The sequence below is a fragment of the Excalfactoria chinensis genome, chromosome 3, assembly GCF_039878825.1.
Source record: "Excalfactoria chinensis isolate bCotChi1 chromosome 3, bCotChi1.hap2, whole genome shotgun sequence".
Classification (NCBI taxonomy): domain Eukaryota; kingdom Metazoa; phylum Chordata; class Aves; order Galliformes; family Phasianidae; genus Excalfactoria; species Excalfactoria chinensis.
In genome coordinates, this window is record NC_092827.1 from 89,059,433 (window position 1) to 89,075,640 (window position 16,208).

Here is a 16,208-nt window from a genome sequence, read left to right on the forward strand (position 1 = left end):
GCCACTTAAGGCATCTCAAGGCCTCATTCTCAAATATGCTCCAAAATATGTAACACTGAAGAAGAGGTAAAGTGCCTGATACAACTTCTGCTTTATTTTATTAGCAATAAACATACACGTGCTCTAGTCATTCATCTCTTCTTCCTTCTACTCCCGCTTAGACATAGATTCCCAGCTATCTTTCCAAGGTTAACCTCTTAATGTACTCCTCTGGCCTTCCACCAGCCAGAAGAGCAGTGAACTAGACAGGCCTTTCACATCCTCAGAGGTCCCTCGACAAGGCTACAGATTGTGATACGATAATAGTTTCTCAAATTCCAACTATTGTCTCATATTTTCTATGAAAGCAGGAATATTGTGAGAGAAAAGAAAACCTCTAAACTTAATTGCCAATGCCAAATCAGTATTTTCACTAGAGAAGCAGACAACCATGACCCAACTCTTCATGTCCCAATCTAAGTAAGTTTACTGGATTGGGCATACACAGGCAAAAGCTGCAGGGGTCAGCAGTACTTTCCTATCAGTGCTGTCATTCACTACTTTATCATCTCTGCCACAACGAGGTTCATCTGGACTACCTTTCACTGTTCTGTAAGTTCAGCCAGACCGTTTATTTCAGACAATGGATAACAGTGTTCATTTTGAAACTGTAAAGTTCATTTTCACTTAATCTACAGTAGCTAACTGCGGTTTTCTAAAAAGAAAACGTGCTTTGCAAATGTATTTAACAGCAAGTCTTCCAGCAAAGTTCACTTAAGTTCAAATTCAAGGAGTTTAAAAGAAAAAACAAAAAACTGCTCCACTACCTTCAACTGAGTATTTATATAGAAGAGAAAGATGCACACGTCACTATGCACTGTTTATAAAAGACTCAGCTTTTTAAGAGAAAGCAAAAGGGAGAACGGCTTTTGTAAAATAAGAAAATAGACCACGAAGAAAAGCTTTCAGAACAAGTAACAGTGTATACTACTCCATCATAAGCATCACTGACACAAACGTCACCAGCAGCTGGAGCAGAAATCCTTTCTGGTCTAGAGTTGGAAGCGTGGCACCTTAAAATGGCTTGTTCTTTCAAAACATTCGGTCAAGAGCAAGCAATTTAGAGAAGCAACACCACCAGGTGAAAGGCCCCAACTGACTCCAAGCATATAACTAAGTCAGATTTGCAAAGAATCACTCAGAAATGTGAACGTAACCTAAAAACCAATGCCAGTAAAACAAAAAACAAACAAAAAAATAACATTAATAAGCAGTATTGAAAGTTTGGTTGGAAATGCACAAAATACAACAATCTTAATCACCTTCCCGTGTAGTACTTGCATTTTTGATGCTATACAGTAAGAACCTTGAAACTTAAATGGAAGTCTCCACATATACACAACACTAGTAGATTGAACCAGCGTGTAAACACACTGGTCTACAGAACTGAAATACTAAAACATTTACCAGTAGCTCAAGCCTGATGAGACCAAGATAAAACACTCCTGTAACTACACGACCTTCAAAGCGTTTCAGTTACAAACCTGTTGTCTGCGCACAGTAACCTGCAATAAAGTGAGGGAGGACAGCAGCACATGGTCTAAAGAAATCAGAACCTGATTTTCAGAAATAAAATACTTTTTTAGCCGCTATAAAACTGTAATTAAGGTATAACAAAGGCTTCAGCAATAATGATTACTCTTGTAACTACATTATTCTATTGAATCCAGTTCTTAAACTACTACTTTCTTCTTTTTGAAGTAGGTGGTTAGTATGCTGAGAGCACAGAGCCAGCAAAGCTCACCTTCTTTATATAATTTGCAATAGGAACAGATCACTTTGCAATCTGGTTCCAGAAAACGAAAAGAGGTTCCTGTTCATGAACAACAGAAGAATAACAGAACATTTGAAACAAAATCCCTCCAATATTGTCTGTGCTGCAAACAGGGAGCTGAAAGTTATTTCTGGCAGCACATCAGTCCAACAAAATAACGTTTTTGTATCACGCTCCAGAGGGCAATCAGTTTCCACTTCCCTCCCCCATACTCCACCGGGTATCAGCACCTTCACCATCATTTGAAAAACAAAAACATGAACAAAGCAAGAAAACAAAAGCCACAGCACCAACCCACAAACTCCACAGAGAAGCATCCTAGTTTGGGACTGGACTGCAACAGTAAGTGAGCTTAGCCTGCGGGATGCTCAATACATGACACTAAGAGCAGATTTTTTTGGCCTGAATATTGAACGTGCAGTTGGTTTGTTGTTGGGTTATTTTGTCTCCATAAAGTTAACCCTGTCTATAGATTAGATGGAGGGTAATGGGACCTTACTTCATCTCCTTGCGCTGACTTACGCACTGATTCCCAAGACATACTTAAAACTAGCAGTTCCACAGGAAAACCCCATCCAAAGCAAACCGACAAGCAATCTAATGTCCACGTGAGATTCAGAGCAGTGCATGCATGATGCTGTCAGAAGGCAACATGTAGGATTTTCACTTCTCTTGAGGAACTCTGTCTTCATCCACTGATAAACAGCTATAGGATAGGAATACCTGCAACAACTGACGCTGGGCGGAGGTCACGGGAGGTTAGCAATTATCAGGATGATTAATTAGAACTAGCTGAAATAAAACCGAGCATTTTCATCTAAAGCATGCATTGGCATAAAGCATTTTAAAACAAGGCAAAAGTGAGTCCATTACTGAGATAGACATTTTTATTCTTTAAGTTAGAAAAAGTGAGAGCAAAAATAGTGTTGCAGTCATTTCTAAGAGGGGAAAAAAAAAGATTCTGTATTCTACTGAACAAAAATAGAGCTATACACAAACTTGGTTATTCTCCAGGTTTGTGAGAGCACACGGGAAACGAAGGCAAGGAGGGACACTGGAGACACAGCACCAGATCTCAGCAGTGCCAGACAGAAAAGCGGCTGTGCCCCCGTGTTAGTCCCAGGGCAGATGCCAGCAGCACAAGAACACAACAGTGCTGTACAATTCACAAGGACTGGCAGGGAAAGGGAAGGGAGAGTGCTTAAGTGGAGGCAGGCATCAGCAAAAGTTACTTAAATATACTGAGACTACTCAACAAGACTCGTAAGAAATCTCCTCTATGTTTACTTTTAGCTACCATGAAAAAAATATATACTTTTTTTTTTTTTTCCTTCAATCCAACATAAAAAGATCATATCTTTTGCATTCTCTAAGCACTAAAGCACTCTTAGAACCTAAACTTGTCTGGCTGCTCAGGGAGCTGGCACATGTATTTCTACCCCGCTGAGTGGAAGCAGGCACGAACTGTCAAGAGCAATTCCTGAAGAAAGGTCACAGTAAAGAAGAGAATAATATCAGTCTCAGAAAATACATTTGCTCTCTAATAATGAAAGCAAATGACTCTATCCAGCAATTCAATAACCTGCTTCTACAATAGTTCTGCATGAATTGCTCTGGCATGGCAAGAAGCACTCCTCATTACTAAGTACTTCCAATCCTATGCCTAACACAGGGCAGATACGTCACTTTGGGCATAAGCGTGTTAGGAAGGCATTCACTGAAGCAGGTTCTGAAACAGTAATAATTCATTGTACGGGAGAGCAGAAGAAAGGCTTCCACACAACACCAGCCTGAAGTAGGACACCAAGCGACCTGGCCTCTGCTAAGAGCCAAGAGGAAGCCCTGAGTGAGAGTCAAGACAAGACTTGTGTCTATTCCCTTCTAGAGAGCATTCCTGAGTCCTACATACTGCCAAGACCATTCCTAATTTTCACACGCTGACAACATAATTGGTAAGATGGTCATAAATAGCTTTTTTGAGGGGAAAAAAAAAAACCCTGCATTCTGATTCATGCATCCTCCATTCACACAGTAATCTTTTAAAGACTTACACTTTTACTATCAAACTAATTCACTGAACTCGATCCATAGACCTTGAGGGCAAAACAACTGTCAGAACCCATAATCAGGTGGGCAGAAACAACCAGTCCAAAAATGACTTTCTATTGTCACCAATAAAGTGCTAGCTACTGTCTGCACTTCTACCAGACAGATGACTCACTCCATCTGGTAGTTTACTTAAGAACAAGGAAAGAAACCTGAATTCTTGTATCCACCTGAAACAAACTGCCCACACCTTCAATTTGGATCTTGACACACAAGCGATTTTAGGACCTGTACTGGTTGCAGTTCTGTGCACCCAACCTAAATTAACTGCCTGCTTCCACTTCCAACATTTTGTCAGGAATTTCTGAAGCAAATTCAGCTTTCTACTTCAAGTACACTGCTTGTGCAAGCACCAAAGCTACAATAAAGGCAACATTCCAAAGTATGACCCCACATTGTGATGTGTAACATTCAAATTGATGGCTTCTTCCACGCTGGTATTTTACCTTAAGTAACAGCAGTTGCAGTAGTAGTAGGAACGACACACTACTGTCACCACCAATAGTGTGCTCTCATATACTTGTTTTTCTAGAAAGCCCATGAAATGTACACGGGATTCTTGAAGGATTCCCAGCTCTAATGGAGGTACATGTTTTGTTACTTCTGCCACGCGCTCTCACTCATATATAAAGGATGATACTGAGAATGGTATCAGACATCTTAGCACAACACTTAAAGCATAATGAAGGCTTACTAACCCAGGCACTAAATAGGCTGACTTTTAAATAACATTAATTATATCCTAGAGCAACATACTTGAGCAGAAAAGCTACTCGATGCGAGGAGAAATTTCAATATGAAAGCTCACAAATTTAACTTTGTATTTTGAAAACACAACTGAGGATATGACATGATTTTCTAGAAAGAAAAAAAGATCTGCAGTAATTGAGCTGCTTGCCCTATCTAAATATAGAGCGAACATTCACACATACAATACGCATAATAGCCCATCGTAAACACAAATGAATATACTGAGCTCTGGAAACACTCGGATTTAAAATTCTAAACAAAAAATGCTGTTTCTTTCCCACTTCCCGAAACTTGAGTAATGAAACCAGATTAAGCAGTCTGCTTTCTGACTAGCACACTAATGAAAAACAATTCTTTCCCACACAAAGCAATGGATGTGGAAACCCCAAGAGAAAGCTGTACAGTTTGATTAAAAAAAAAAGTCAGCATCTTGGAAAGCTCATTTATTTTTATTGGAGTTAGCGTACAAAATGAGCAAGATGCCAAACAACAAGAGAGCATCTTTAAAAGCATTCAGTGAACCTCCGCTGCAGAATCCCAATTCTACACCATTTTGTTCATCAGCTTCCATAATACAGATTTCCACACATCTTTCAATGTCATCTTGTTTACAGATGAGCTTCTTGTATAAATATGATGGGAAGTTATACTATTCTTAGAACCAGGGCACAAAATTCTGCTGTTATTTACATTTTAACTACTTTTTCCCCCACCACAACCCAGCTGGATCAAAACTCAAACCCCACCAAACATACCTATCTCTGGACACCTATTGTAAGTGCACTCAGGAAACTATATTCAGGGCAGTACTCAGCTAACTATAATACATTACGAGGAACAAGCGTTAATGAAAATCAACTGTTTACTCAAAGCTAGGGGGGAAGCTGCTAGTCGTGTCCCAAAGCAAGTAACTTCATATCGAGTTCTTCATCTCTTAACTGGAATACTAACATTAAAAGTTTGTCAGCAACCAAAAGCCTCAACAGGTACTGCCCAAAGAGCATTGAACTTTAATTCAGATACAGAACAGACTACCACAGGAATTCCTCTGGTCAACTTGCGCTGATGGATGTTTGCGTCCTACTGAGTTGTTGGTCACTTTATGCTATGAAAATGCTCTCCACAACTATATTTAGTTTGATTTAACACAAGGAAAACTAGTTTGCTCTTTGGTAACTGGTCACCTGAGCAGCCCAGATAAAATGTGAGATCTGCACGTGAAATCATCATAATTATTTCAGGCTTGAGATGACTGAAGATTAGGCCCTCACACATGTAAAAGGCCAAAGAACATAACAGAAATGAAAGTTATGGGGTGGGGGAGGGCTGCAGCTTCCCACAGGATTACTTCTGGCATTTATTTATTTTGATGTTAACTGGAGCACCAACTGCATACTTACCTACAGAACAGCAATAGCGGAATGCAGTTTATGCATTTCAGGAAACCATCAACATCATGTAAAAATCTATTTTCAGCAATACCTACAAAAATAGAAACTACATCTGAAGCACTGGATGCTTTTCCTATTCACTCTCTCGCTCCTCCCCATCAGGACTTACCTTGACCAGCAAACACCCATTAAAACACATTGCCCAAGCACAGCAGGGTGTGCAGATATTGGTTTGAACATGTCTCAGAAATACAGCGTCAATCCTAGTCTAAACAAGTCCAAAGGGAGAGCGCACAGTGAAAGCCTGCTATTGTACTGGAGTTGGAGCAATTAAACAAAACCAAGACAATTTAATAGTGCCTCTATAGAGAGAAAATGCTGCTTTAACCACATCATTTTCTTAACTTGTGCAGTTTAATTGCTACAGCTTGCTTTTTTTCTTTTTTTTTAATAGAAGCCCTGCAATCAAGCCTTTAAAGTCAGATTTTTCCCAAATACCCAATGACAGCTCAGCGTGCCCATTCCATTCCCCAACACTGTATCCCTCCCACCAGCTTCACCTTCTGCACTCAGGAGCAGGTAGAATGGTTCAAAGCACAGGATCATTAGAGGACATTAACTAGAAGCTTGAAGTCAACTACTCATACATCTGAATAAGCAACCTAAGGGTAGGTTCAACTTAGGCACTTCCCGGTTACTCCGGTTAAGAGAAATATCTGCACTGCCTCTCAGCTGGCAGAGGTCCCTGAGGCAGAAGCTTCAGCAGCAGCAAGGTGCTGGGACAGCTTCCCTTGCTCCGAGCTGATCACACTTTGCCAGCATAGAAACTGGATTTATACATGGTCCTCTCCGAAGGTTTACGGTGGAAGTCCGTGCTTATTACTGCCCAAGGAAGTCCAGAACACCCCCTGTTTGAAGGGTCCGGGTGTGAGCTGTGAGCTCAAGTGGTAACTTCGTACTTGCAGGGCACCCCACTTTTGCAGAGTGATGCAGATGGGTGACAATAAATCAGCACAACGCGAAACGAGGGCAAAAGGAGCATGAAAATGCTTACGGCTAACAAAGAGAGTTAGAGGGAAATACGGAAATGCATTTTCCAACAGAACAGCAGGGACAAACCGCGTCCCACCGCTTCCAGCTGCAGTGCTACCCCTGGCATAGAAGGCAGACGGGGAAAAGGAAAGAAAAAAGCCAAAAACGTTGAAGTTCAGATCCGCAATTAGGATTTTGCATGAACGGACACAGCCGCAGCAGAGGGATCAACCCGTTGTCACCCTGCGGACCTCTCCGCACTCGGAGGGGCCCCCGGCCTCAGCAACACAAAGCGGGTGGAAGCCCCTGGGGGCTGCAGGGCAGCTGGGGCCGGGGCCTGCGCTGCACGCCGGCTGCTCCCTCACCGGTGCCGCCCGGATCCGACGAGAGGACGACGGAAACGGGAGGAGGAACGGGGCGGGAGCGCCGCGGGGACAAATGAATGGGGCGCACGGAGCCGGGTCCCGTGTGGGAGCGGGCAGCCCCCGCCCGGCGCTGTTTACATCGCGGATCCCCCGAGGGGGGATTCCCCCTCCTCGCCGCCCGCTCCGTATCGATCTCACAGGGAGCAGCCCAGCTGCTGCAATGCAACACGCGCCGGGAAGGGGCAAAGAAAGAAGGGGGGGGGGGGGGGGGAGAAAAAAAAGAGAACGAAAAAAAAGGCACGGAGAAAGAAAGGCGCTGGGCTGGGCCGCCCCGCCGGGGCCGTGCGGGCACACCTCCGCCGCGGGTAAGGGCTCCGCGGCCGCTCCCCGCCCTGCCCCGGCCCCACCGCCACCCCCAGGCCCCTCAACTTCGCCGCCGCGGGGGCCGGGGCCGCCCCTCCCCCCCGCCGCCGCCGCGGCCGCCGCTAACAATGGGCCCCTCCCCCGCGGGGCTCCCCTCGGCCCGCCGCCATCCCCCCCCGCCTCAGCCCCCCGCCCCGGCACCGCGCCGGCCGCTACGGAGGGGGCCCCGCCGCCCCCCCACCCGGCCCCGGCCCCTCACCTCATGGTGCCGCCCGGCGCCGAGAGCCGCTCCCGCCGCCTCGCTCAGCTCCGCGCTCTCCCCCGCCCCGCCGCGCTCTCGCCGCTCCGCTCCGCTCGCCGCCGCTCCGCGGGGGCCGGCGCCTCAACGGACAGCGAGAGCTCCGGCAGCCGGCGCCTCCCACCCGCCCGTCTCCGCCGCTCCCTCCGCCGCCGGGCCGGGCCAGACCACCGCGGGGCGCCGGGGGTGGGAGGGGACGGAGAGGTGGGGGAAAGGGGCGGAGAGGAGCGAACCAACGCGCGGGAAGGGCGGGGGGAGGAGGGGAGGAGGGCGGGAGCGCAGGGGAGGCCGGAGACACCGGCGGGGCCGCGGGAGGGCGGGGCGAGGGCGGGCACGCCCACCCCGTGAGGGGCTGCGGCACCCGCGGCTGTGCGCCGCCTATCGCCGGGGGGCGCGGAGAGCGCGGCCAGGTGAAGCTGGAGGGGGGCCGTTCTGTTGTGACATGCCACGACATAAAACAGACATCATTGTGTTATAGGGCACCCGAAAGGGGGCAACAAAGATGGGGAAGGGTCTGAAGGCAACGTGTGTGAGGCCGCTGGGTTTGCTCAGCGCGGAGCTGAGGAGCTGAGGGGAGGCCTGACGGCGGCTGCAGCTCCTCACAGGGCAGCGCTGAGCTCTGCTCTGTGTGACAGCGACAGGGCCCGAGGGGACGGCGTGGAGCTGGGGTTTAGGGGACGGTTCTTCCCCAGAGAGCAGCAGGCACCACCCCGAGCTGCTGGAGTTCAAGTGGTGACTGGACGATGCTCTTAGTGCTTTTGCATCACCGATTTTCTCTTTCCTTCACAACTGCCATTGTTTTCTAGGGTTTAGTTATTAAAAACATATAGGATATGAGAAAGAAAAGTCAGTAGTTAGAAATACTACTTCAGAAAAAAAGGACAGGCTCTGAAATTCAAACTGATGAATACCAATTTTGTGAAGGAAATTAACATGTTTTTACTGGCATAGGGATGATGTCAATGAAAATGTATCTGTAGAGGTGAATCACAAAACGCAGATGAGTAATCAGAAGAAAAGCAGCATCATACACTTAAAAATCGAGTGGGTACTTTTGACAACAATGTGTGTCTGAAATAGGGGACTCAAATGAATCCTGCTAAATGCATTTCTCTTAATTGTTTCCATTAAGCGCTCGGGACTGACTGTGGATCTTAAGAATCTTGACAAGTCAGGGATTTTCTAAGGTCTGTGGTTACTGTATCACCAGAACGTCCTCCAAATAAAAGGTTTCAAAAGTAAGCCATTCTGACGGTGAAAGATAACTCGAAGCAGCCAAATATAAATGTGAAGATCTATATCCAACTGATATATCTAAGCATCTATATAGATATATGCCAGATCTATATCCAGCTGGCTGCAGTAGGAGATCAGTAGAAACAATGGCAGAGCTGTTGGGACAAAAAGGAGTCTTTTCCGAGATCCCAATTGCCCTACACTAGAAAATATCAGGATGGTAATGCAGCTGTTCTGATGTGACTGTTCGGTCACATTAGTCACATCTAAAGGAACTTTGGCTGTGACAGGTGTATAAAAAGCACTGAAAGTGCCTCAGCAACAAGTCTGCCTGGGAGGGAATGAAAAGAGACAGAAGCTGTTACACGCTGAAAAAAAAGGAAAAGAAAAACCCAACAAAAACCTATTAGCATTATTTGTGTTATACTGCTTGGTGTTCTTGGCCAAATCAGATATGGTCATAGCTTGATTTCTCAAGACATGCGGTGTAATACAACAGAATTTGTAAAAATGCCAGAAGAAACATTCTGCGTGCCGGTATCACCCGTGTCACCGAGTGCAAAGTCATGCTGCGTGCTACCATTGAATTAAGCTGTGACAGAATATTCAATCTGCAAAAGCTCGTATTAGCGGTTATATGAGAAGGAAGGGAACCAAAGATCATAGAGGGCAGAAATCAATTATAAATGTTAAACGTCTTTTTGTTTCCAGGCCCATTTAGCAATGTTATTGTCAAGAAATTAGAGCAGTTTAGCAGAAGAATGAGTTAGCACCGTGTACGTCCTTGTAGTTCTGAGTTATGCACTGAGGAATCTGTAATCTCTTGTAACTGGCCTGCGTGTTCCCTAGCTGCGATCGTTAGATGCGTCCGAGTCAATTTGTGCAGTCCTACCAATCATCTTTCTCACTGGTGGGATCCTCCAGTGCAGAACGTAGGTGTTCATGGCCTTGACAGCACCTCCCGCCTCTCTCCCTAATTGCAGTGACAAAAAGGATGTGGTAGAAAGCCTCGGTAGCTGGTGGTGTCATTACTAATAATGTAGGGCCACTGATGGCTCAAGAGGCAGAAGCATGTAATGGCTCTTACGATTTGTGTCAGAGTGCTGTTTGTACCTTCCATCACTGGGATCCAAGCAGATCAGAATACCCACAAGCCACTTTGTATCCTTCCCTTTTGCATTTTCTGCTGCTCAGCTGCAACTGAAGACTGGAATTCAGATGTGCCTGCTCAGGTCGGGCAGTATGGTGTGCCTCTGCTCCCAGCAGCTCAGTGGAGGCTTTCTGAATGCTAGAGAGATGGCTCAACCAGGCATTAACCAGAAGAGAATGTGTTTCTGCTTAGCATCAGCCAGATGCAAGAGGTTTGGCAGGCTTCTCCTGAGCAAACCCAGCTGAGGCTGGTCTCATATCGTCAGCATGGATCACCCTCAATACAGGATGAGGAGGATGCGTGACTAATGTTCTGGAGACACTGGGGGAATCCAAAAGCTTCAAAGAGCAGAATAATCCATCGTCTCACTATGAGGTTTCCCCATCGTCTCTGAAACAGCCTTCCATTTTGCAGCCTTTGTTTCTCCGGAAATTCTGTATTTAAGACAAAAACTCAGCCCAGATCTTCAGATCTTCATGTTTCACGACAGCCAGTATCCTAAGGCAGTAGAGATTACACAAGATCACTTTGGCATATTTCAATGCTCTGAGAATAGCATAATGCAGAATGCACATCAGAGAGGTTTCTGGAGTGGGAGGAAGTGGTTTTCTTGGTGGTTTAGGGTTTTTTGAAGGTTATTGTTCATTGTACTTAATGTGTCTGTAGAGTTTGGGTTTTGAAGACGTTGGAATTTTTTTTGCTTTGTTTGTTGGAATTATTTTCTGTAGAACCAATATAGAAAGAAAATGCAATTCACTGCATGATAGAAGTGAGAGAATTGCAAAAACAAGGCACTTTCAGAGAGAAAGCTAATGCCTTCTCTGGTAGTAGCGATGGGATTTCCAGAAATAAATGGTGGGCTAAAAGAAAATGGCTGACAACGCGCTCCTCTTAACAGTCCTGTTAACATTATCAAAACAAAAGTGAATTAAATGATTTAACATATTATTCTCATCACTGATTGTGCTAATCTAATTTTAAAATACATGTTCTGCTTTAGACCAGACGTGGAGCTGATGTCTGTACCAACTCCATGGGATTGAACAAGATGAGGACCAGACTGTTTAAAGGACAGATAACGTATATTGACTGGTATAATTCTTTCTGTTCTTTCTTTCCCTTACCCCCAAGTCATTTTCAGTCTCAGGCTGCCACGCATCAGCTGGCTGTTGAAGTCTTGTGCAGCACACCATTAAAGAAAAGCCTTTCAACCTAAAACTCTTCAGCTCTATTTTCTTTATGACATTTTGCAGTATTTCTCAGCCATCTTCTGTGGGAAGGGGAGGAAACTACCTCTAAAATTCTTTCAGAATGCTAAAATAAACAATTGCAATTACTGGGATGACTCAGCAGATAAATGCAGCAGTAGTCAGTAAGGTCTTTCCCTAATGGAATCATAGTCTGGTTTTGACTATGATCGGAAAAGGAATCAAATCCTTCATTATCAGACACAGTCTTTTGAATCCTGAATGTGACTCTCAGTCTTCCTGCCAACATACCCTGCTCCTTGTTATACAAGTAAACAATTTATAGATCTTCCATCAAGCACATCTGAAGAGGAACAAAAACAGCAGCTGAAGCTTTTCACAGTGCCTTTCCACCAAGGTTCCCTATAGTGCCCCTTATACTGACAAACAGCCTCATCAAATCCAACCACAAACCTCTGTAGATGTGAGCCTGGAGTATGGTATCTGTCTTTCGGTCTGTTCCCAGTATATTCATATATTTAATCCAGAATTCCTCGAATAAAAAGGGTTTGTTTTTTTTCCCCCTAGTATTCTCATTGAAAGATTTTGTGTTGTGCTGCAGTGAGGGCTGAAGCCTCTTTTTGTGTAGGGACTATCAAATGTAAATCAATGCGTTGAGTACTAAGTGTAAAAATGCCTTTCTGACATTCAGATGAATTATGATCGTTGTTTTGACCCTTGTCTGTCATTCACCTCCACTCCACTGCTGACTTCTGTGGTTTGTGAGGTGACGTGCTGATTTAGGACCACTGTGGCAGACCAATCTCATCTCTTACTTTCCATCTAATTTTATACTTTTATCCCTTAATGGTCTTATTTGCCACCAGTCTGCATTCTCCTTATGCATTACCAATAAAATTTATTCATTATGTTCTTTGCTCTCCCTTGCTAATGTCTTAGAACAAATTGTACTCTGCTGCTTTATCTTGTGCTGGAGGAAAGTCCAGGCACAAAGCTGGCCCAGGGTTTAGTTAAGATGGTTTTGAGCCATCTTTTCTTACAACTCCGTATGAGTTATGTTTTAAGTTCCTTAACTACAGCCAAGGATTTGAACCATTATTAATTAGCTATTAATAATAATTGCTAAGTGCCTACAGTGAGCTTGTAGCACGAAGAAAACAAAGACGCCTCTTGCCTAGAAGGACTATTACTCTGAAAGTCTTGTCTACACAGCAGCCTCCACATCCAAGCTACTTCTAAAACACTTATATCAGATAGCTGCTGTCAGTTACCTGCTACATTCTAGCTGAAACAGCACTGAGGTGTGCAAACAGATGCTTACCTTGCTTTTTGGCCCCAATGCTGCCCGGGATTTGGCTTAACAGGGCATTTTTGGCTTCACCATTCCCTGTCCTTCTGTCACAGTTTAAGTAAACAGGTGCTAAAGGAGTCAGAAGCCTGTATCAAATTTCATCAGTTTTAAGCTACTTTGTAGTTTATCTCCAATGAGCAAACAAACAAACAAAAGGAACATATTTGCAGTAGATGCTGTGACACAGTGGGAATATCCAACTCTGACTTCATTGCAAATGCGTTCTGTCTTTCAACCATCTTTCTCCTCTCTCCTCCCTTCTATTTTAGATGACTGACAACACACTTACTATTGCTGGTTAGCTTCCATTCACTGCAAAGTTGGAATAACTTACGATAAAAGTACTGTCCCAGTTATAGATGAATGACAACACTTTTACTATAGCTTGCTACTTTCCACTGACGGCAAAGTTGGAATAACTTGCAACAAAAATAATGTCCCGATTATAGTTAAATGACAGCACTTCTGCTATTGTGAGTTAGCATCTGTTGACTACAGGGCTGGAAGGAAGTCACATTAAAAATATTGTTCCAATAAAGGTAGAAATTTAGTAAGATGATGATAACCTCTTTACTCCTTTCCAGCACTGCAGATTATGCTTTCTGGCAATAGCTAAAGCCAACTCCATAATTTGGAGTTCAAATTTAGTAAGCGATAAATCATGCATCAGACCCAAAATATACAAAGCAGCAGTTGCAAAGATATTCTTCTTCAGTATTTTAGAAAGAACATCACAGAAAAGCTTGCCAAATGAATTAACAGCTCTATAAAAAGACAAGAAATGAGCTTTTAAGAGATTACAACACTAACGCATGCCGTTATTATTACTATAACTAGTTAGCAGCAATTTCAAAACTAAGATACGCTCTTTTCTTAACTCCAATGAGAAGGAATTCCTTACAGCTGGCCCTAAGTCACACGCTCAGGACTATGCGCCAGTACCAGCAACATTCACTGTCTGCTGTGTGTTTGTCCTCCACTTCCTCTGTTAGTTTAGCTCCCATGTTTCATAAATACAATCACATAAACAGTGATGGATGTTTTCCTGCTTCCTCCAGCCCCGGACAGAACAGAACCATCTTGTTCCCTATTTCCTAGTGTTTTTCTGAGCCACTCATACTGGTTATTTGCCAGACTGGCGTGGTGCAGTCAAGAATTTGGGTACTATGGTCTCCTCACTGCCTCCTGAGCATATCATTCACTGGGAAGTGCTGCTGGGCAATCTAGGTTCAAGAAACAATGGTTTTCATAGGGCCGCGGCCTTTGTCAAACACTTTCAGAATGCTGGGGTTTCTAACTGACTATAAGAAAGCTTTACTCTGCTTCTGGAGAACATCTAAGTACATAAATAGAGTTAGGAAAAACCTAGCAAAGGAACATTTCCTGATAAATTATTTCAAGGACTTTGCTTAAAAACCAGCCTTACAATGTCTGTAATACATCTCGCTATCAGAAAGTTCTTCCTGGTGTAACCTTCCTCATTTCTCCCTTTCTGTTACGCTTAGGTAAATGCAACCTTCCCTGTGCTTTCACCCTCTTAATAGTTGCCAGCTTCACGTTGAGCTTCTTCAGACGTTACCTGTACCTAAAACACCAACCACTCTATGTCACTAAATAAGACCTGTCAATGTTCCCATAGCTCAGCTTCTCCAAGGCCTGCACTATTGTTCTGCAGCATTATCCAAAGCTCCCTCCCATGTTCCTGGTCCTGGGTGCAGAAACCCAGCCTCTTCATTCAGTGTGCAGCCAGCTGTGCTTTGCTCCTGAACATGCAAACAGAAAACACATCTCACTTGACCGTTTCTACTAAGGTTGTTGCTACTCTAAAAAATTCTGTGGGTATATAATGAAAAGCAGGTTGCACCGACTGTGTGAAATGAAGAAAGGCTGATTTATAGCAAGGCCCGAAGGGAGGCTCAGACAATCATTTTATTTAATTGTTATGATTGGCTGAACATTTCTAACCCTTTAATTGTGAATAGAGGTTGCCTTGTGCAGTGAAATGATTCTCATAACAATGAGCCATTCATTCTGCTGCAACTACGCCAGTGGGTGGAGGGGAAGTGCCAGCTTTGTAATGTTTGAAATTATTATTATTAACACAACGTTACAGCCAGGATATTGGCGTACCTGCAAAGAAATGACAAGCCTTCCCTCTCTTACCTGTTTGTGCTTCAGAACCTCCCTGCGCTGAAAGCAACCATAACCATTAGCATCTGATAGAGATGATGTACTCATAAAATCATTAGTACTATGAGCTGATGTGCTGTTGAGAGAACATGATCAAAGAAAAAAAAAGAGAAGTTTCTCCTTGCCCAGGATGTTAAGAAATGCTCCTGCTCTGAAAGAGTGGTCAGGCAGTGGAATGGACTCCACCAGGGAGGTGGTGGAGTCACCAACCCTGCAGGAGTTCAAGGAGCATTTGGACGTTGTGTTGAGGGACATGGTTTAGTGAGAACTATTGGTGATGGGTGGATGGTTGGACTGGATGATCTTGTAGGTCTTTTCCAACCTTGGTGATTCTGTGATTCTTTTTAATGAGGTGGTCAGTAGGGTGAGACCAGTGCAGAAATGAGACAAAATGATTCCTTAGAATCATTGCCTGTAACTTTTACAGAGAAGGAAGATTTTTTGCCCTAGCAAACATACTTTTGGTTGCATTCATATGTTAACTAAGAGGTGTTCTTCCTTCCTCTTATATATGGACCCCTGAGAAATTCCTGAAGTGGCTATTTTTTTTCAGGAAGACCAAGCTGGTGCATACTGCAGGAAGGTCTCAGACATGAGACTTCTGCTTGGGCATTTATATGATCCTATTCTAGAAAGCTTTTCAGGTAAATTTTTGGATGGATCTTTGAACTCATAGAAACAAGGAAATTATCCTCATTGTATGTACATGAGTTTTCTGAATGAGCCAGATCTTCAGCACGTACAAATGAGGCTGAGCTGACCCATATAAACACCTGCCTTCCAGCGGGACGTTTCTTCTTTCCTGTGGCTTCAGACACAGCAGCACATTACTTCCATTCACATGAAGATCTTTTTACATCAATTACATCTGATTCTCATGCTATAATTAAGATCCCTTTGCATGGAAAAAGTGGTTTGAAAATGCATCACTTAATTAAATTAAATAAGCACACAA

The 16,208-nt window shown here is 44.0% G+C and overlaps 1 protein-coding gene across 6 annotated transcripts in view; it reads right to left on the reverse strand.

Annotated features, from left to right (window-relative positions):
• Window positions 1-8,367, reverse strand: part of ENAH (ENAH actin regulator) — an 85,029-nt gene extending 76,662 nt beyond the window's left edge. For 2 of the 6 annotated variants that reach the window (XM_072332365.1, XM_072332364.1), the window contains exon 1: window positions 8,080-8,366. In XM_072332365.1, coding sequence (XP_072188466.1) covers window positions 8,080-8,084 — 5 coding nt within the window. In that variant the 5' untranslated portion in view covers window positions 8,085-8,366. Of the gene's footprint in view, window positions 1-8,079 lie in introns of all 6 variants that reach the window. The other 4 variants (XM_072332367.1, XM_072332366.1, XM_072332363.1 and 1 more) reach the window with 3 other exon arrangements.
• Between the last annotated feature and the right edge of the window lie 7,841 nt (window positions 8,368-16,208).